This window comes from Calidris pugnax, unplaced genomic scaffold, assembly GCF_001431845.1.
Source record: "Calidris pugnax isolate Ruff unplaced genomic scaffold, ASM143184v1 scaffold102, whole genome shotgun sequence".
In the NCBI taxonomy this organism is placed as follows: domain Eukaryota; kingdom Metazoa; phylum Chordata; class Aves; order Charadriiformes; family Scolopacidae; genus Calidris; species Calidris pugnax.
In genome coordinates, this window is record NW_015090846.1 from 270,777 (window position 1) to 281,164 (window position 10,388).

At 49.6% G+C, this 10,388-nt stretch overlaps 1 protein-coding gene across 1 annotated transcript in view; it reads left to right on the top strand.

Annotated features, from left to right (window-relative positions):
- Window positions 1–956: 956 nt before the first annotated feature.
- FAM73B (family with sequence similarity 73 member B) overlaps window positions 957–10,388 on the top strand; it is a 21,893-nt gene continuing 12,461 nt past the window's right edge. Inside the window, exons 1-10 of the mRNA XM_014942947.1 lie at window positions 957–1,199; window positions 1,843–2,053; window positions 2,999–3,111; window positions 5,472–5,589; window positions 6,074–6,213; window positions 7,726–7,843; window positions 8,029–8,129; window positions 8,607–8,722; window positions 9,256–9,328; window positions 10,280–10,366. Of these exons, the coding sequence (XP_014798433.1) occupies window positions 1,104–1,199; window positions 1,843–2,053; window positions 2,999–3,111; window positions 5,472–5,589; window positions 6,074–6,213; window positions 7,726–7,843; window positions 8,029–8,129; window positions 8,607–8,722; window positions 9,256–9,328; window positions 10,280–10,366 (1,173 nt within the window). The 5' untranslated portion in view covers window positions 957–1,103. The remainder of the gene's footprint in view (window positions 1,200–1,842; window positions 2,054–2,998; window positions 3,112–5,471; window positions 5,590–6,073; window positions 6,214–7,725; window positions 7,844–8,028; window positions 8,130–8,606; window positions 8,723–9,255; window positions 9,329–10,279; window positions 10,367–10,388) is intronic.

Genomic DNA, 10,388 nt, shown 5'->3' on the forward strand with positions numbered 1-10,388 from the left:
TGGGGTTGAACTGGGCTGGGGGGGGGAGATGGGGACCCCCAGGCAGAACAGAGGTGCGGGGGTCTCACCGGGGTGCAGAGAGTACGGGACCCCCTGGAACGCAGGGATGCGGGAGGGTTGGGGATGTCGGGGGTGCAGGTGTTGCTCCGTGGTGTAAGGGGCCCAGGGGATGCCCACAGGGATGCGAGGGGCCTGAGGGACCCCGGGGGCGCCCATGGGTGCAGGGGGGTGTGGGGACACTCCAGGGGTGCAGAGGGCCTGGGAGCCCTATTTGCAGGGGCCCTGTCTTGCTCCAGTGCCAGTACGAGGAGTCCCGTGGGGAGCTCCCTGTCTGGCGGGGGGTTTAACGTGCCCGGGGGAGCCCGTGGTGCCTCCCCAGGACAGCCCCTGGGCAGGGCTGTGGTGAGATGCCCCGGGCAGAAGTGGGTTCCCTGGTACCTTGCTGCCTGTACCCCTCAGCCAGGCCTAACAACTCCCAGGGCTGTTTTCTGTGCCCCAAAATTGCTTGCACTTTGCTCTTCTCACCTTTGCTCTGGCCAAAGCATTGTGGGGACAGCCCCTTGGCCATGTCTGGTCCCTGCGGGCTCCCACCACCTTGAGACCATTTCCAAACGTGGGTTCTGGATGGGGTCACACCAACCCACAGGACGTGTGGCCAGGCAGGAATTTGGGGGGGGTCCTCACGTACAGCCATTTCTGATGCATGTGGAAATCTTGAGCAGCTGTTGAGTCCAAGGATGGTGCTGCTGTGGAGCAGTTTGGGAATCTAACCCCATGACTGATAGAACAAGCAAAAAAAGTTGCTGCTGTTGGTGAGAAGATGCTTTAGATCTTGTGCTTGGGTCTAGTGGTGTAGCTGCTCCAAGTGACCAGCTGTGGGGGGTGTGAAGTGTAGTACGAGGAGGAGCAGGTCATGTGTTCCCTTTGCTCACCTGACTTTTCTCCTCTTCCTGCAGGAGGAGGATTGCTGGATGAAGGCCGACCGTAGGACTCTGAGCCAGATGTCAGAGAAAAGTTGGCTTTCTGTGTGAGGACCTCACGCAGCATCCGCAAGTGCCCTTCCCCTTTGTGGCTCCTGGAGGTGCCGAGGTCCCCGTGCAGACATGGCATTCAGACGGACAGAGGGAATGTCCATCATCCAGGCCTTGGCAATGACCGTGGCAGAGATCCCCGTGTTTGTTTACACGACGTTTGGGCAGGTACAACAAGCAGGAGAAGCTTTTCTGTCAGGTTCCTTGGGTTTTCTCTGTGGGGGTCATCTGTAGAGAGAGAAGGGTCTGTGTTAGTTGTGAGGGGCAGAGGCACAACAGGGTAATGCTGGGGGACCTGGACAATTTTAGGGTTTGTAAGAGAGAGTTGGGGATGGTGGGAGAGAGTTGCTCAGGGTGGGCTTGAAGAGGGGAGAGAAGGAGACCCGCATGAGTCTCTGGGAGAACACCTGGGTTCAACCTTTCTCCTCTTCAAAAGCGCTAAAAAAAGACTTTTGTTTTAAAGAGGATCAATATATTTCCCATTTGTGGTATTGCAACACTTGAGGCAATAAAGCTCAGCTACGTACCAGGGTTTGGAAGCTGAATTTGGGTAACCCCGACTGTGTCTGCTCCAGGCTGTGTGCAGATTTTGCAGTGCGTTTTGGTGATGAGGGCTGAGACCACGTTCTCTAGGTTCTGTCAAAACGATGCTCTGCAGTTTCACTGCTGCTAAGTCTTAGTTGTTTAGCAGGGGCTGTGTTTTGTGGGCAGGAGGGGGAATGTCAAGGTGTCTTATGTTTAAAACTGCTGAAAAAGGGTGGTGGACTTGGTTTTTTTCATTGTTCCTCTTTCATATCTTTTGTGTTTAAAGTCTGTCTTCTCTCAGCTGCGGCTCTCTCCAGGCCTGCGTAAGGTGCTGTTTGCTACAGCTCTCGGGACGGTTGCGTTGGCTCTTGCAGCTCATCAGCTGAAGCGCCGTCGTCGTCGAAAGAAGCAGATTGCTCCGGAGAAGTGTGGCTTTAAGCCTGGAGGGATCACGGTGCCCATCTTGCCAACCAGAAGGGTCTCCTCTGTGAAGAAAGGTCGGCCTTGCAAAAAGGGAAAAAAAATCCCCAAAAGCCTTTTGTGAGGGAGCAAAGAGGGTGTACATGGGAAGTTCCTGATGGCTGGGGGGAGAGGGGAGCAAAGCCATTTGTGTAGTGCATCGGTGCAGAATGAAATTAGGAGCCTGAAGCACAGTGCCATGGACACAGGGTTGGTGGAGGAAAAGGGGGAGACCCCGAGCTCAAACCCTTGCAAGAAAAAAGTGATGCTGAGGTTTCACCAAGGTTTGCAGTTCCCATCCCCCTGCCTAAGGGAAGGCTGTGGAGCTGTTACGCCACGCTTCCCCCGATAATAACAACCCGGGGCATGCGGTGACCTGGTTGTGTATTGATCTCGGTGATGACATTATGATGCCTGACCCAGGGGTCCTCCACGCAGCCCCGTCGGTGAGGTTGGGTGGCAGAGGAGAGGGTGGCCTGGGCCAGGCTGGGGAGTCAGGAGTGTCCATCCAGCTCTGTGGCACCTGGACCTTGGGCAGCTTTTTCACTCCCTTATATTGATTTTTGGGGTAAGACTGACCCCAGGTGTACTCAGCAAAGCACTTTAGGGATTAAATGTTTGTTATGAAAACTTGCAGTGTTTTCACTAATAACCAAGAGAGCGATGTCCGCGCTCTGCCTGGCCTGAGGGAAGCTGGAGGAGTTTCTCCCTCATGCTTTCCACTTGTGCTTGCCTCCTGCCATCCATGAGCGGTGAATAAATATTCATTTCTCAGCCTCAGATCCTCACTGATACCTGCTTTTTTAGTGTCTCAGAGCAAAATAGAGCATACAGGAGATCCATGACTCATTTCTAGGTACTGGATGCTGCTTTGCCCGTGTGCAGTCATGCTTGACAGGGTGATATTGCCCCTCCTTATTCACAGCTGCAGTGGATCAGGCCTAAAATCCTATTTATTTATTGTGTGATATTCCCAACTGCAGGATACTCCAGCAAGAGAGTCCAGAGTCCTGGCAGCAAGAGCAATGACACGCTCAGTGGGATTTCCTCCATTGAGCCCAGCAAACATTCCAGTTCTTCCCACAGCCTTGCCTCGGTAAGGACCTTCTCAGCTGGGCTGGGAGAAGTAGGGCTGGGAGATGGGAGTGTACCTACCTGTAACAAGATCACAAAGTCCTTGGGCTTGTGCTGGCCAAAGCTTTCAGAGCAGAACAGGATATCACATAATTGGAGGGTGGGTTCTGCTATTAACCTTGCAGTGACTGACTGGAGTTGCCTGTGTGAAGTCAGAGCAGCATTTTCCTATGGCCAAGAGCCCCAGGGTACATCCCACTTTTCTGGCCAACGAGGGGCTACAGGAGGGTCTTGTCTGTGGGACATGGCTGTGATTCCTCAAAGAGCAAGGCTGGGATGTCGTTGGGTCTTGTAGCAATGGGGAGCTTGTTTGCTCCTCTCCATGGTGGGGGTTTGGGTGGCCCAGCAGCCCCTGTGCCAGCCCTCCTGTCCTGGGGCTGCTCACAGGTTGCTTGGTTGTTAAATCCAAGTTAACTACCAAAATTGGATAACTCTGATTGAGAAACAGTGCAGGTTGAGCACACAGCCTAGCTGTTCTACCTCCTCCAAAGCCAAAAGCAGCCTATAAATACAGGTAATTCAGGCTTGACTACGCAGGGGAAGCCATCGCTGCTTTTATCCTCCTCTTGTCAGACCCAACACAGAAGGATATTGAGGAGCGTTTCTGGCTTTGAGACCGGTTTTGCATCCCCATTGCTCAAAGCCTCACATGCTGCTGCTGGAGCAGTGGGTGGAACAAGCCAACCTCTGCACCTTTGTGCGCTGTGATTTACGGTGAAACACCCCCTTGGTGTCACCCATCAGAGCACCCGGCCTCGGTGGCTGGTTAGCAATGCTGGGGTGGGAAGGGGAAAGATCACCCCTTTGAGGGAAGCTGTTGCCCAGCAGCCCCCTACAGCACGTGCAGGCTTTGCTGTATTTTGGCTTGTTCTGCACGGTTGAAGCACCAGAAAGTTGCCAAAAATCTGTGCTGGCCAAAGTGTTGTCTCCAGCAGGCGGCAGTGCCGGCGCGGCGCTGGGCGTGCAGCCCTGCACCAGTATTCCCCTGGGGTAACTGGGATAGGATGGGATGTGTCAGCGTTATCCAAGCTGTGTCCAGCTCTGGCCACCTCCTTCCCCCTGCGGGGACTCTCATGTCCATTTAATTCCCTTGTGGCTTCTCCCTTCCCACAGATGCTGTCCGGGTTTTATATTGATGAAGTTTGTTTCTCTTTAGACAGTGTTTTTTGGTTTTTGTTTTTTAATCTAAATTTCTTTTTCCACTGCTGGTGCATGGGTGGGGATATCCACATGGAGAGGGACCTGTTCTCGTGCCCCTGTCATTATGTGGGAGCTGAGTGTCTGTGACACCGTACTTACTACTCTCATGTTAATTTATGGGAAAACAGCTCCTCTGCTGCTCTCTCAGCTGCTTCCTGGGGCTCTTCTTTGCCATCTAGTAAATAAGTCAGCAGCAGTGAATTGATGATTTGCAGTTCTGGATCTCAAGGTGATTTATTAGCACTGCACAGAAATTAATCAGTGGAGGCAGGTCAAGAACTCATCTGTCAGGTGATTATTGTGGCTTTTTTTTCTAGCATCAGGCTGACATTTGGACATCTTTCTCTAAGCTGTAAGAAAACACTGGTCATTGATAGTGTTTGAACCCAGAACTTCATTGGGTCAGACTTTAAAAGACACTTATGCATTAGCATGAAATTGGAGAAAGCTGATAATTTGCCGTGTAGATTTTAGTGCTTAGCCCTCCCAGGAGAAGGTTTGGTTTCAAAGAGGAGAACAGGGATCCCCCTGACCAAAGTCCTCACGCTGTGTTTTTGCTGGTAATCTGTTCCTTTGTTTGGCCTGTGGTGGCTTTCCCCCACTTCCAGTGGTTTTTGGACAGGCAGCTGGGGCTGACGTGAACTTTCTATCAAAAATCCATCGAAATCATTGCACCTTTGAAGTGATTGCTTTGAGGCTCTCTGGGGCTGTCACCTCCAGTGCTCTCCTGTGAGTGCTCACCGTTGTACAGCTCTCCATTTCCTAATGAAGCTTCAGTGCAAATTGGTTGGGAAGGTATTTCCCACACAACTTTCCATGCTTTCAAAGGCACCGCTGTGGTGCTGGGTGGAGAAGGAGAGGACTTCTCACCTCGCCTCCCCTCTTGGCACCGTGCTTGGCAAGTTGACAGCGTGGTGTGAAGCCAAGTGGGAGGGGGTCAGTAACCCTTGATACCTTCCTCTTCCCAGGCAAGGGAGGACCGATATGGAGGAGAACAGGGGCTAACATGGGGAAGGGAAATAGCTTATCGTTCAGATTTAGCTGGTGGTGGTGTTTGTGTGGTCTTAATGCTGCTACCCTTGGAGAGAATTCAAAAGGCTGCTCTCTGCTGCTTTCCCACAGATGGTAGCAGTCAACTCTTCCAGTCCAATACCAGCATCAGCAGGGATGTGGGAGGCCCAGGCAATGGGGGATGCTGGAGCCCTTGGTGATTCCAGTGCAGAGAGCCTCTACGTTCAAGGTAAACAAGCACAAGGGTAACATTGCCCTGGGGGGGTTGTTTATCACTGTGAGGGCAAAAAGGGGATGCAAATTGACACGGAGCATTAGCAGCTCAATGTAGGGCTCTAATAGGAATTGCTCGCTCATTCTCACTTAAACTCAGTTACTTGTTAGTTATAAAAATCTCATCTTCTCCTACAGAAGAATTTCTCTGTTTTCTCAGTGAATAACTTACTTCCAAAATACTGTTCTTTGAGCAACAGGCTCACCTTGTGTGGAGAATGGTATTTTGGAAGTAACATGGGCATGTTCTCCTTAGCTTCTAACCCAAACTAAGCCACGTTTAAAAGGGAAAGAGATAGAATACGTTTATTCTTCCTTATTGGTATGGGAGAGGCTCTTCCCTCTTTGCTGGATTGTCTGAGTGAGCCAAAGCTCCTGCTGTATCACTTTGTTTCTGAGTTCTTGGGACTCTCACAGCTTGTATTTGGGTGTGTTGCCAGGCATGGAGCTGTTTGAGGAGGCCCTGCAGAAGTGGGAGCAGGCGCTGACCATCAGGCAGAGGGACAGTGTGGGTACCAGCACCCCTGTGCCCTGGGACGGCAAGAAACAGCAAGAGAGCATGTCTGAGAGCATCCCAGAGGTAGGTTCCCCACCTTTCCCTTACGTTTGCCAGCTGGGGAACATGCTGATAGACCAGCTTGGGTGCTGGAAGCAGTAATTAGGAGGTTAAAAGAAGAGCAAATTGAGGGCAGAGTTGGGCCAGACTCTGTTTAAGAGCTGTCTATATCTGCGGCTTCCTTATGCAATGTGAGTGGGTGTTTTTAATTTCTTTTTCTTTCTAATAAGTCTCGCCCCCTCATTCCCCAGCTTTTCTACCCACCTTCCAACATCGTGTCAGTCACTGTCATGCAAGTCCTCCAGCAGCAGAGGCTGCGGGAGGAAAAGGCTGTAATAAATCCAGCACTGGAGAGAAAGAAATAGCTTTTTACTGGGCAGTGTTGTGTCGGCAACTTTTCAAAGCATTTGAAAGGGGAGATTGGTGGTCACTGTCACTTCCTGGGAAGCTGGTTGGAGAAGTGTAGACCAGCTGCCCACATGTATTAATGAGTAAAGTGAAGTGGTAACTCTGTAGGAGCTAAGGATGCCCCTGCTCACTGAGCAAGTGGGTCAGGGAGGGGTGTAACTCCTGCAAACAAGTATTTTACGACAGAGCCTTGTGGTCTTGGACTCAAGGATTATGCAGGGAAGAACTCTGATAAGAAGAGATCCAAACTAGAAAGGCTTTGTGACAATCATGAAGCTGAATAGAGCTGCTGTAGCTCAGGACTGTGAAAGAAGCTAAATTCCCAACTCTTCAGGAGTTCTCACTGGCCAAAAGTCTTTCCAGCCCCTTATAAATAAGGCCTGGAGTAGTAAATATGTGGGGTATTTATCTTTTGTGCTAGATAATATTTACCCAAGTCAAATCTGGATTCTCTTGTTGACTCTCTTTGAAGAGTCCTATTCTAAAACTGACTTTAAAATGTCGATTCATTATCAAAATAGATTTTGTGCTTCTTGTTAATGCTTCTGTCTTCTGGGTGAGGTACTCATGCAGACACAGGGGCAAGATGCTGTGTAAGTCTTATTTTTCTCCCTTTCTTTCTTTTCTTTTTTTTTTATCCTATCCTCCTGTGCTGCTTACAGCAAACTTTGCTTATGCCCAGCACCTTAATCCAAGGACCCTTACTCTGTTACCCAGTTCTGGATACTGTGTTGTATTCAAGACAGGTTTTCTGGTGTGGTTCCCTCTTGAAATTAGGCTAGAGTTGCAAGTCAGGAGAATTAAGTGATCTGTAACTCATTAAAATACCTGTTTTTCTGGATGGCAGGTTAAAGTTCTTAAGTTCTTTCTTCCTTTTTTAACAGGAAAGCAAAATTGTGAAGGTAAAAAGCCAGATGGTTTGAATGGGCTGTGTAGAAGCTTCACCCCCTGTACATTATTAGCTGCATTGTAGGATTAATGAGTCCTCTCTCTTTTTTTTTTTTTTTTTAATCATTTAATCTGCGAAGTGTAAATCCCATTTTACTGCAAATTTCCTTCCATATTTGCGCTGTCAGTCTGTCTCTGCCCAGCTGGCTAACTAAGGGTGGCTTTTATGTTATGTTCAAGGAGGAGTCCCAGAGAAGGGAGTTTGCTGAGAAGCTGGAGGCCCTCTTACACCGAGCCTACCACCTCCAGGAAGAGTTTGGGTCTTCGCTTCCGTCAGACAGCATGCTGCTGGATCTGGGTATGGGAGCTGGGGTAGAAATGCATTAGAAGGCCAGTTTCTCCTCTGATTTTATGTCTTTTCTGTAAGCTTGGCAATGAAGTGGTGACAACGTGCTGTTTGTGGGGGTGGGAGGGAGAGCACAGTGCCTGAGAGGAGTGGTGGTCCATAAACTCCTACACATGCAGCTTCTTCCTCTCCTCCAGAGAAGACTTTAATGTTTCCGTTGGCGGATGGGTCATTGCGGCTTCGGACAGATGATGAAGACAGCTCCATTTCTGAGGACTCTTTCTTCTCTGCGGCAGAGGTGACTGAAATTTCAGCTGTGGGTAGCAGTCCAGCTGCTTGGAGGGGAGCCACAAAGGCAGTGGAGCCAAACACATATTGGTAGAGGAAGATGATCCAACATGGAGCAACAGCCCCAAGCTGGGTGGTTCACAATGGGTGTTAGGAAAAGTTATTTCATTAGGGGAATGGTGAAGCTCTTTCTAACCAGCATTTCCATGTCATCTTCCTATCTACTCTAGAAAACATGCTGTAATGGCTAGGAGAGAACTGTAAATCTAATGTAATGTGACCTGGTTGTGTAAATTTTAGGGGATATTGAGCTGTGTCCGAGCTGAGACAGCTTTGAAACTGGTGGGAAAAGCAGTATCTTTGCATGAAATAATTGGCAGTGACAAAAGTTTGCTAGCTGAAGCAGACACGTCTTGCTTGTGTGCAATATTTTCAAATATTTAACAAGATCATTTTGTTCTTCCTATGCCTCTTGCCACCTCTACAGCTCTTTGACTCTCTCCAGTTTGAGGAAATACCATTCCACCTCTCTAAGCCAGTAGCAGCGTATGAAGAAGCTCTGCAGTTGGTGAAAGAAGGGAAAGTTGCGTGCCGGACGCTGAGGTGAAGTCACAGCTGGAGTTTTGGGTCCTTGTGTTGAGGCTCCTTTGAGCAGTGTGAACAAGTTATTTGCCTTTGAGCAGCCCTGTAACCAGAATAACCCTTTGGGGTCTGGAATTCGTAGCATCCTTCCTGCTGGTTCAGACTTCCCAGGGAACTAGCCCCAGATTTTAGCACACACATGAAGAAAGGGTAATTGTCCCAGGAAATCAGTAATGAGAAATGTGCTTGTTCTGTGTGGCTGGCTGGCATAGTCCTCTTCTGTAACAGCCTTTGCAGAGGTGCTCCGGTACCCCAGGGAGTACAAAGGTACAAAAGGTACAAAGGGAATGCAGCTATTGTTTTCTCGTAGGCATATTGGGAATTTTTAGGGGAGCATGGTTGTTAGAAACACAGACATCAGAAAAGCCTGTACAAAGGGAATGCAGTTATTATTTTCTCCAAGGCATATTGGGAATTTTTAGGGGAGTGTGGTTGTTAGAAACACAGACATCAGAAAAGCTGAAATTTATGCAGTCTTCTTCCTTTCCCTCTAGGACAGAGCTCCTTGGCTGCTACAGTGACCAGGATTTCCTTGCGAAGCTGCATTGTGTCAGACAGGCCTTCCAGGTGAGAACAGCTCGAGGCTCCTGGGTTCCTGGGGCACGTTCTCCTCTGCCTGCACAGGGGTGACATCTTTGTCACAAGTACACAAGTAAAAGCAGAAGCAGCAGCCCAAGCTCCCCTTGTTTAACTCCCTCATCCCGTCTTGATCACTTTGATGTGGAGAGGGAGAGGATCCCCTGGTGCCCATGTCCCAGTTGAGCAGTGGTTGCTGAAATTTATGCAGTCCTTCTCCTTTCCCTCTAGGACAGAGCTCCTTGGCTGCTACAGTGACCAGGATTTCCTTGCGAAGCTGCATTGTGTCAGACAGGCCTTCCAGGTGAGAACAGCTCGAGGCTCCTGGGTTCCTGGGGCACGTTCTCCTCTGCCTGCACAGGGGTGACATCTTTGTCACAAGTACACAAGTAAAAGCAGAAGCAGCAGCCCAAGCTCCCCTTGTTTAACTCCCTCATCCCGTCTTGATCACTTTGATGTGGAGAGGGAGAGGATCCCCTGGTGCCCATGTCCCAGTTGAGCGGTGGTTACATGGCCACTCATGCTGGTTTAGTTCTGGGAGGTTAAAGTTTGGGAATTTCAGAGCTGTCTAGAAGCTGGTACTCCCATTTAAGAGCTTTTCACTGGGCTGGAGTCAAACCTCTGAGGTGGGGGAGTAAGGTTTCCTTCTCCTTACTGCAATCCTGTTCCTGGCAAGGTATGTCTACAACCTGAGCAGCAGCCAGTGCCCTGGCCCCACTGTGGCTCCTGTGTCTCTGTTCTTGCTGCTTCCAGTCTTTCAGCCTAATTTTAAACTTGCTTCCTGGAGAGCAGTTTTCTTTCTGAGACTCCAGCTTATTAAAGGTTAATGATACTGGTGTATGCCCCATTGCACCACTTTGTGTCATGTCCTTTTTTTTCTCCCAACTCAGATTCTGTGTGGGTGTAGGTGCTCACAGGAGACTTCTTGTGTTCCCTTTGCAGGAGCTGCTGGAGGATGAAAGCAATCAACTGTTTTTTGGGGAGGTTGGAAAGCAAATGGTGATAGGACTGATGACAAAAGCTGAAAAGGTTTGTATAACAACTAAGCTGT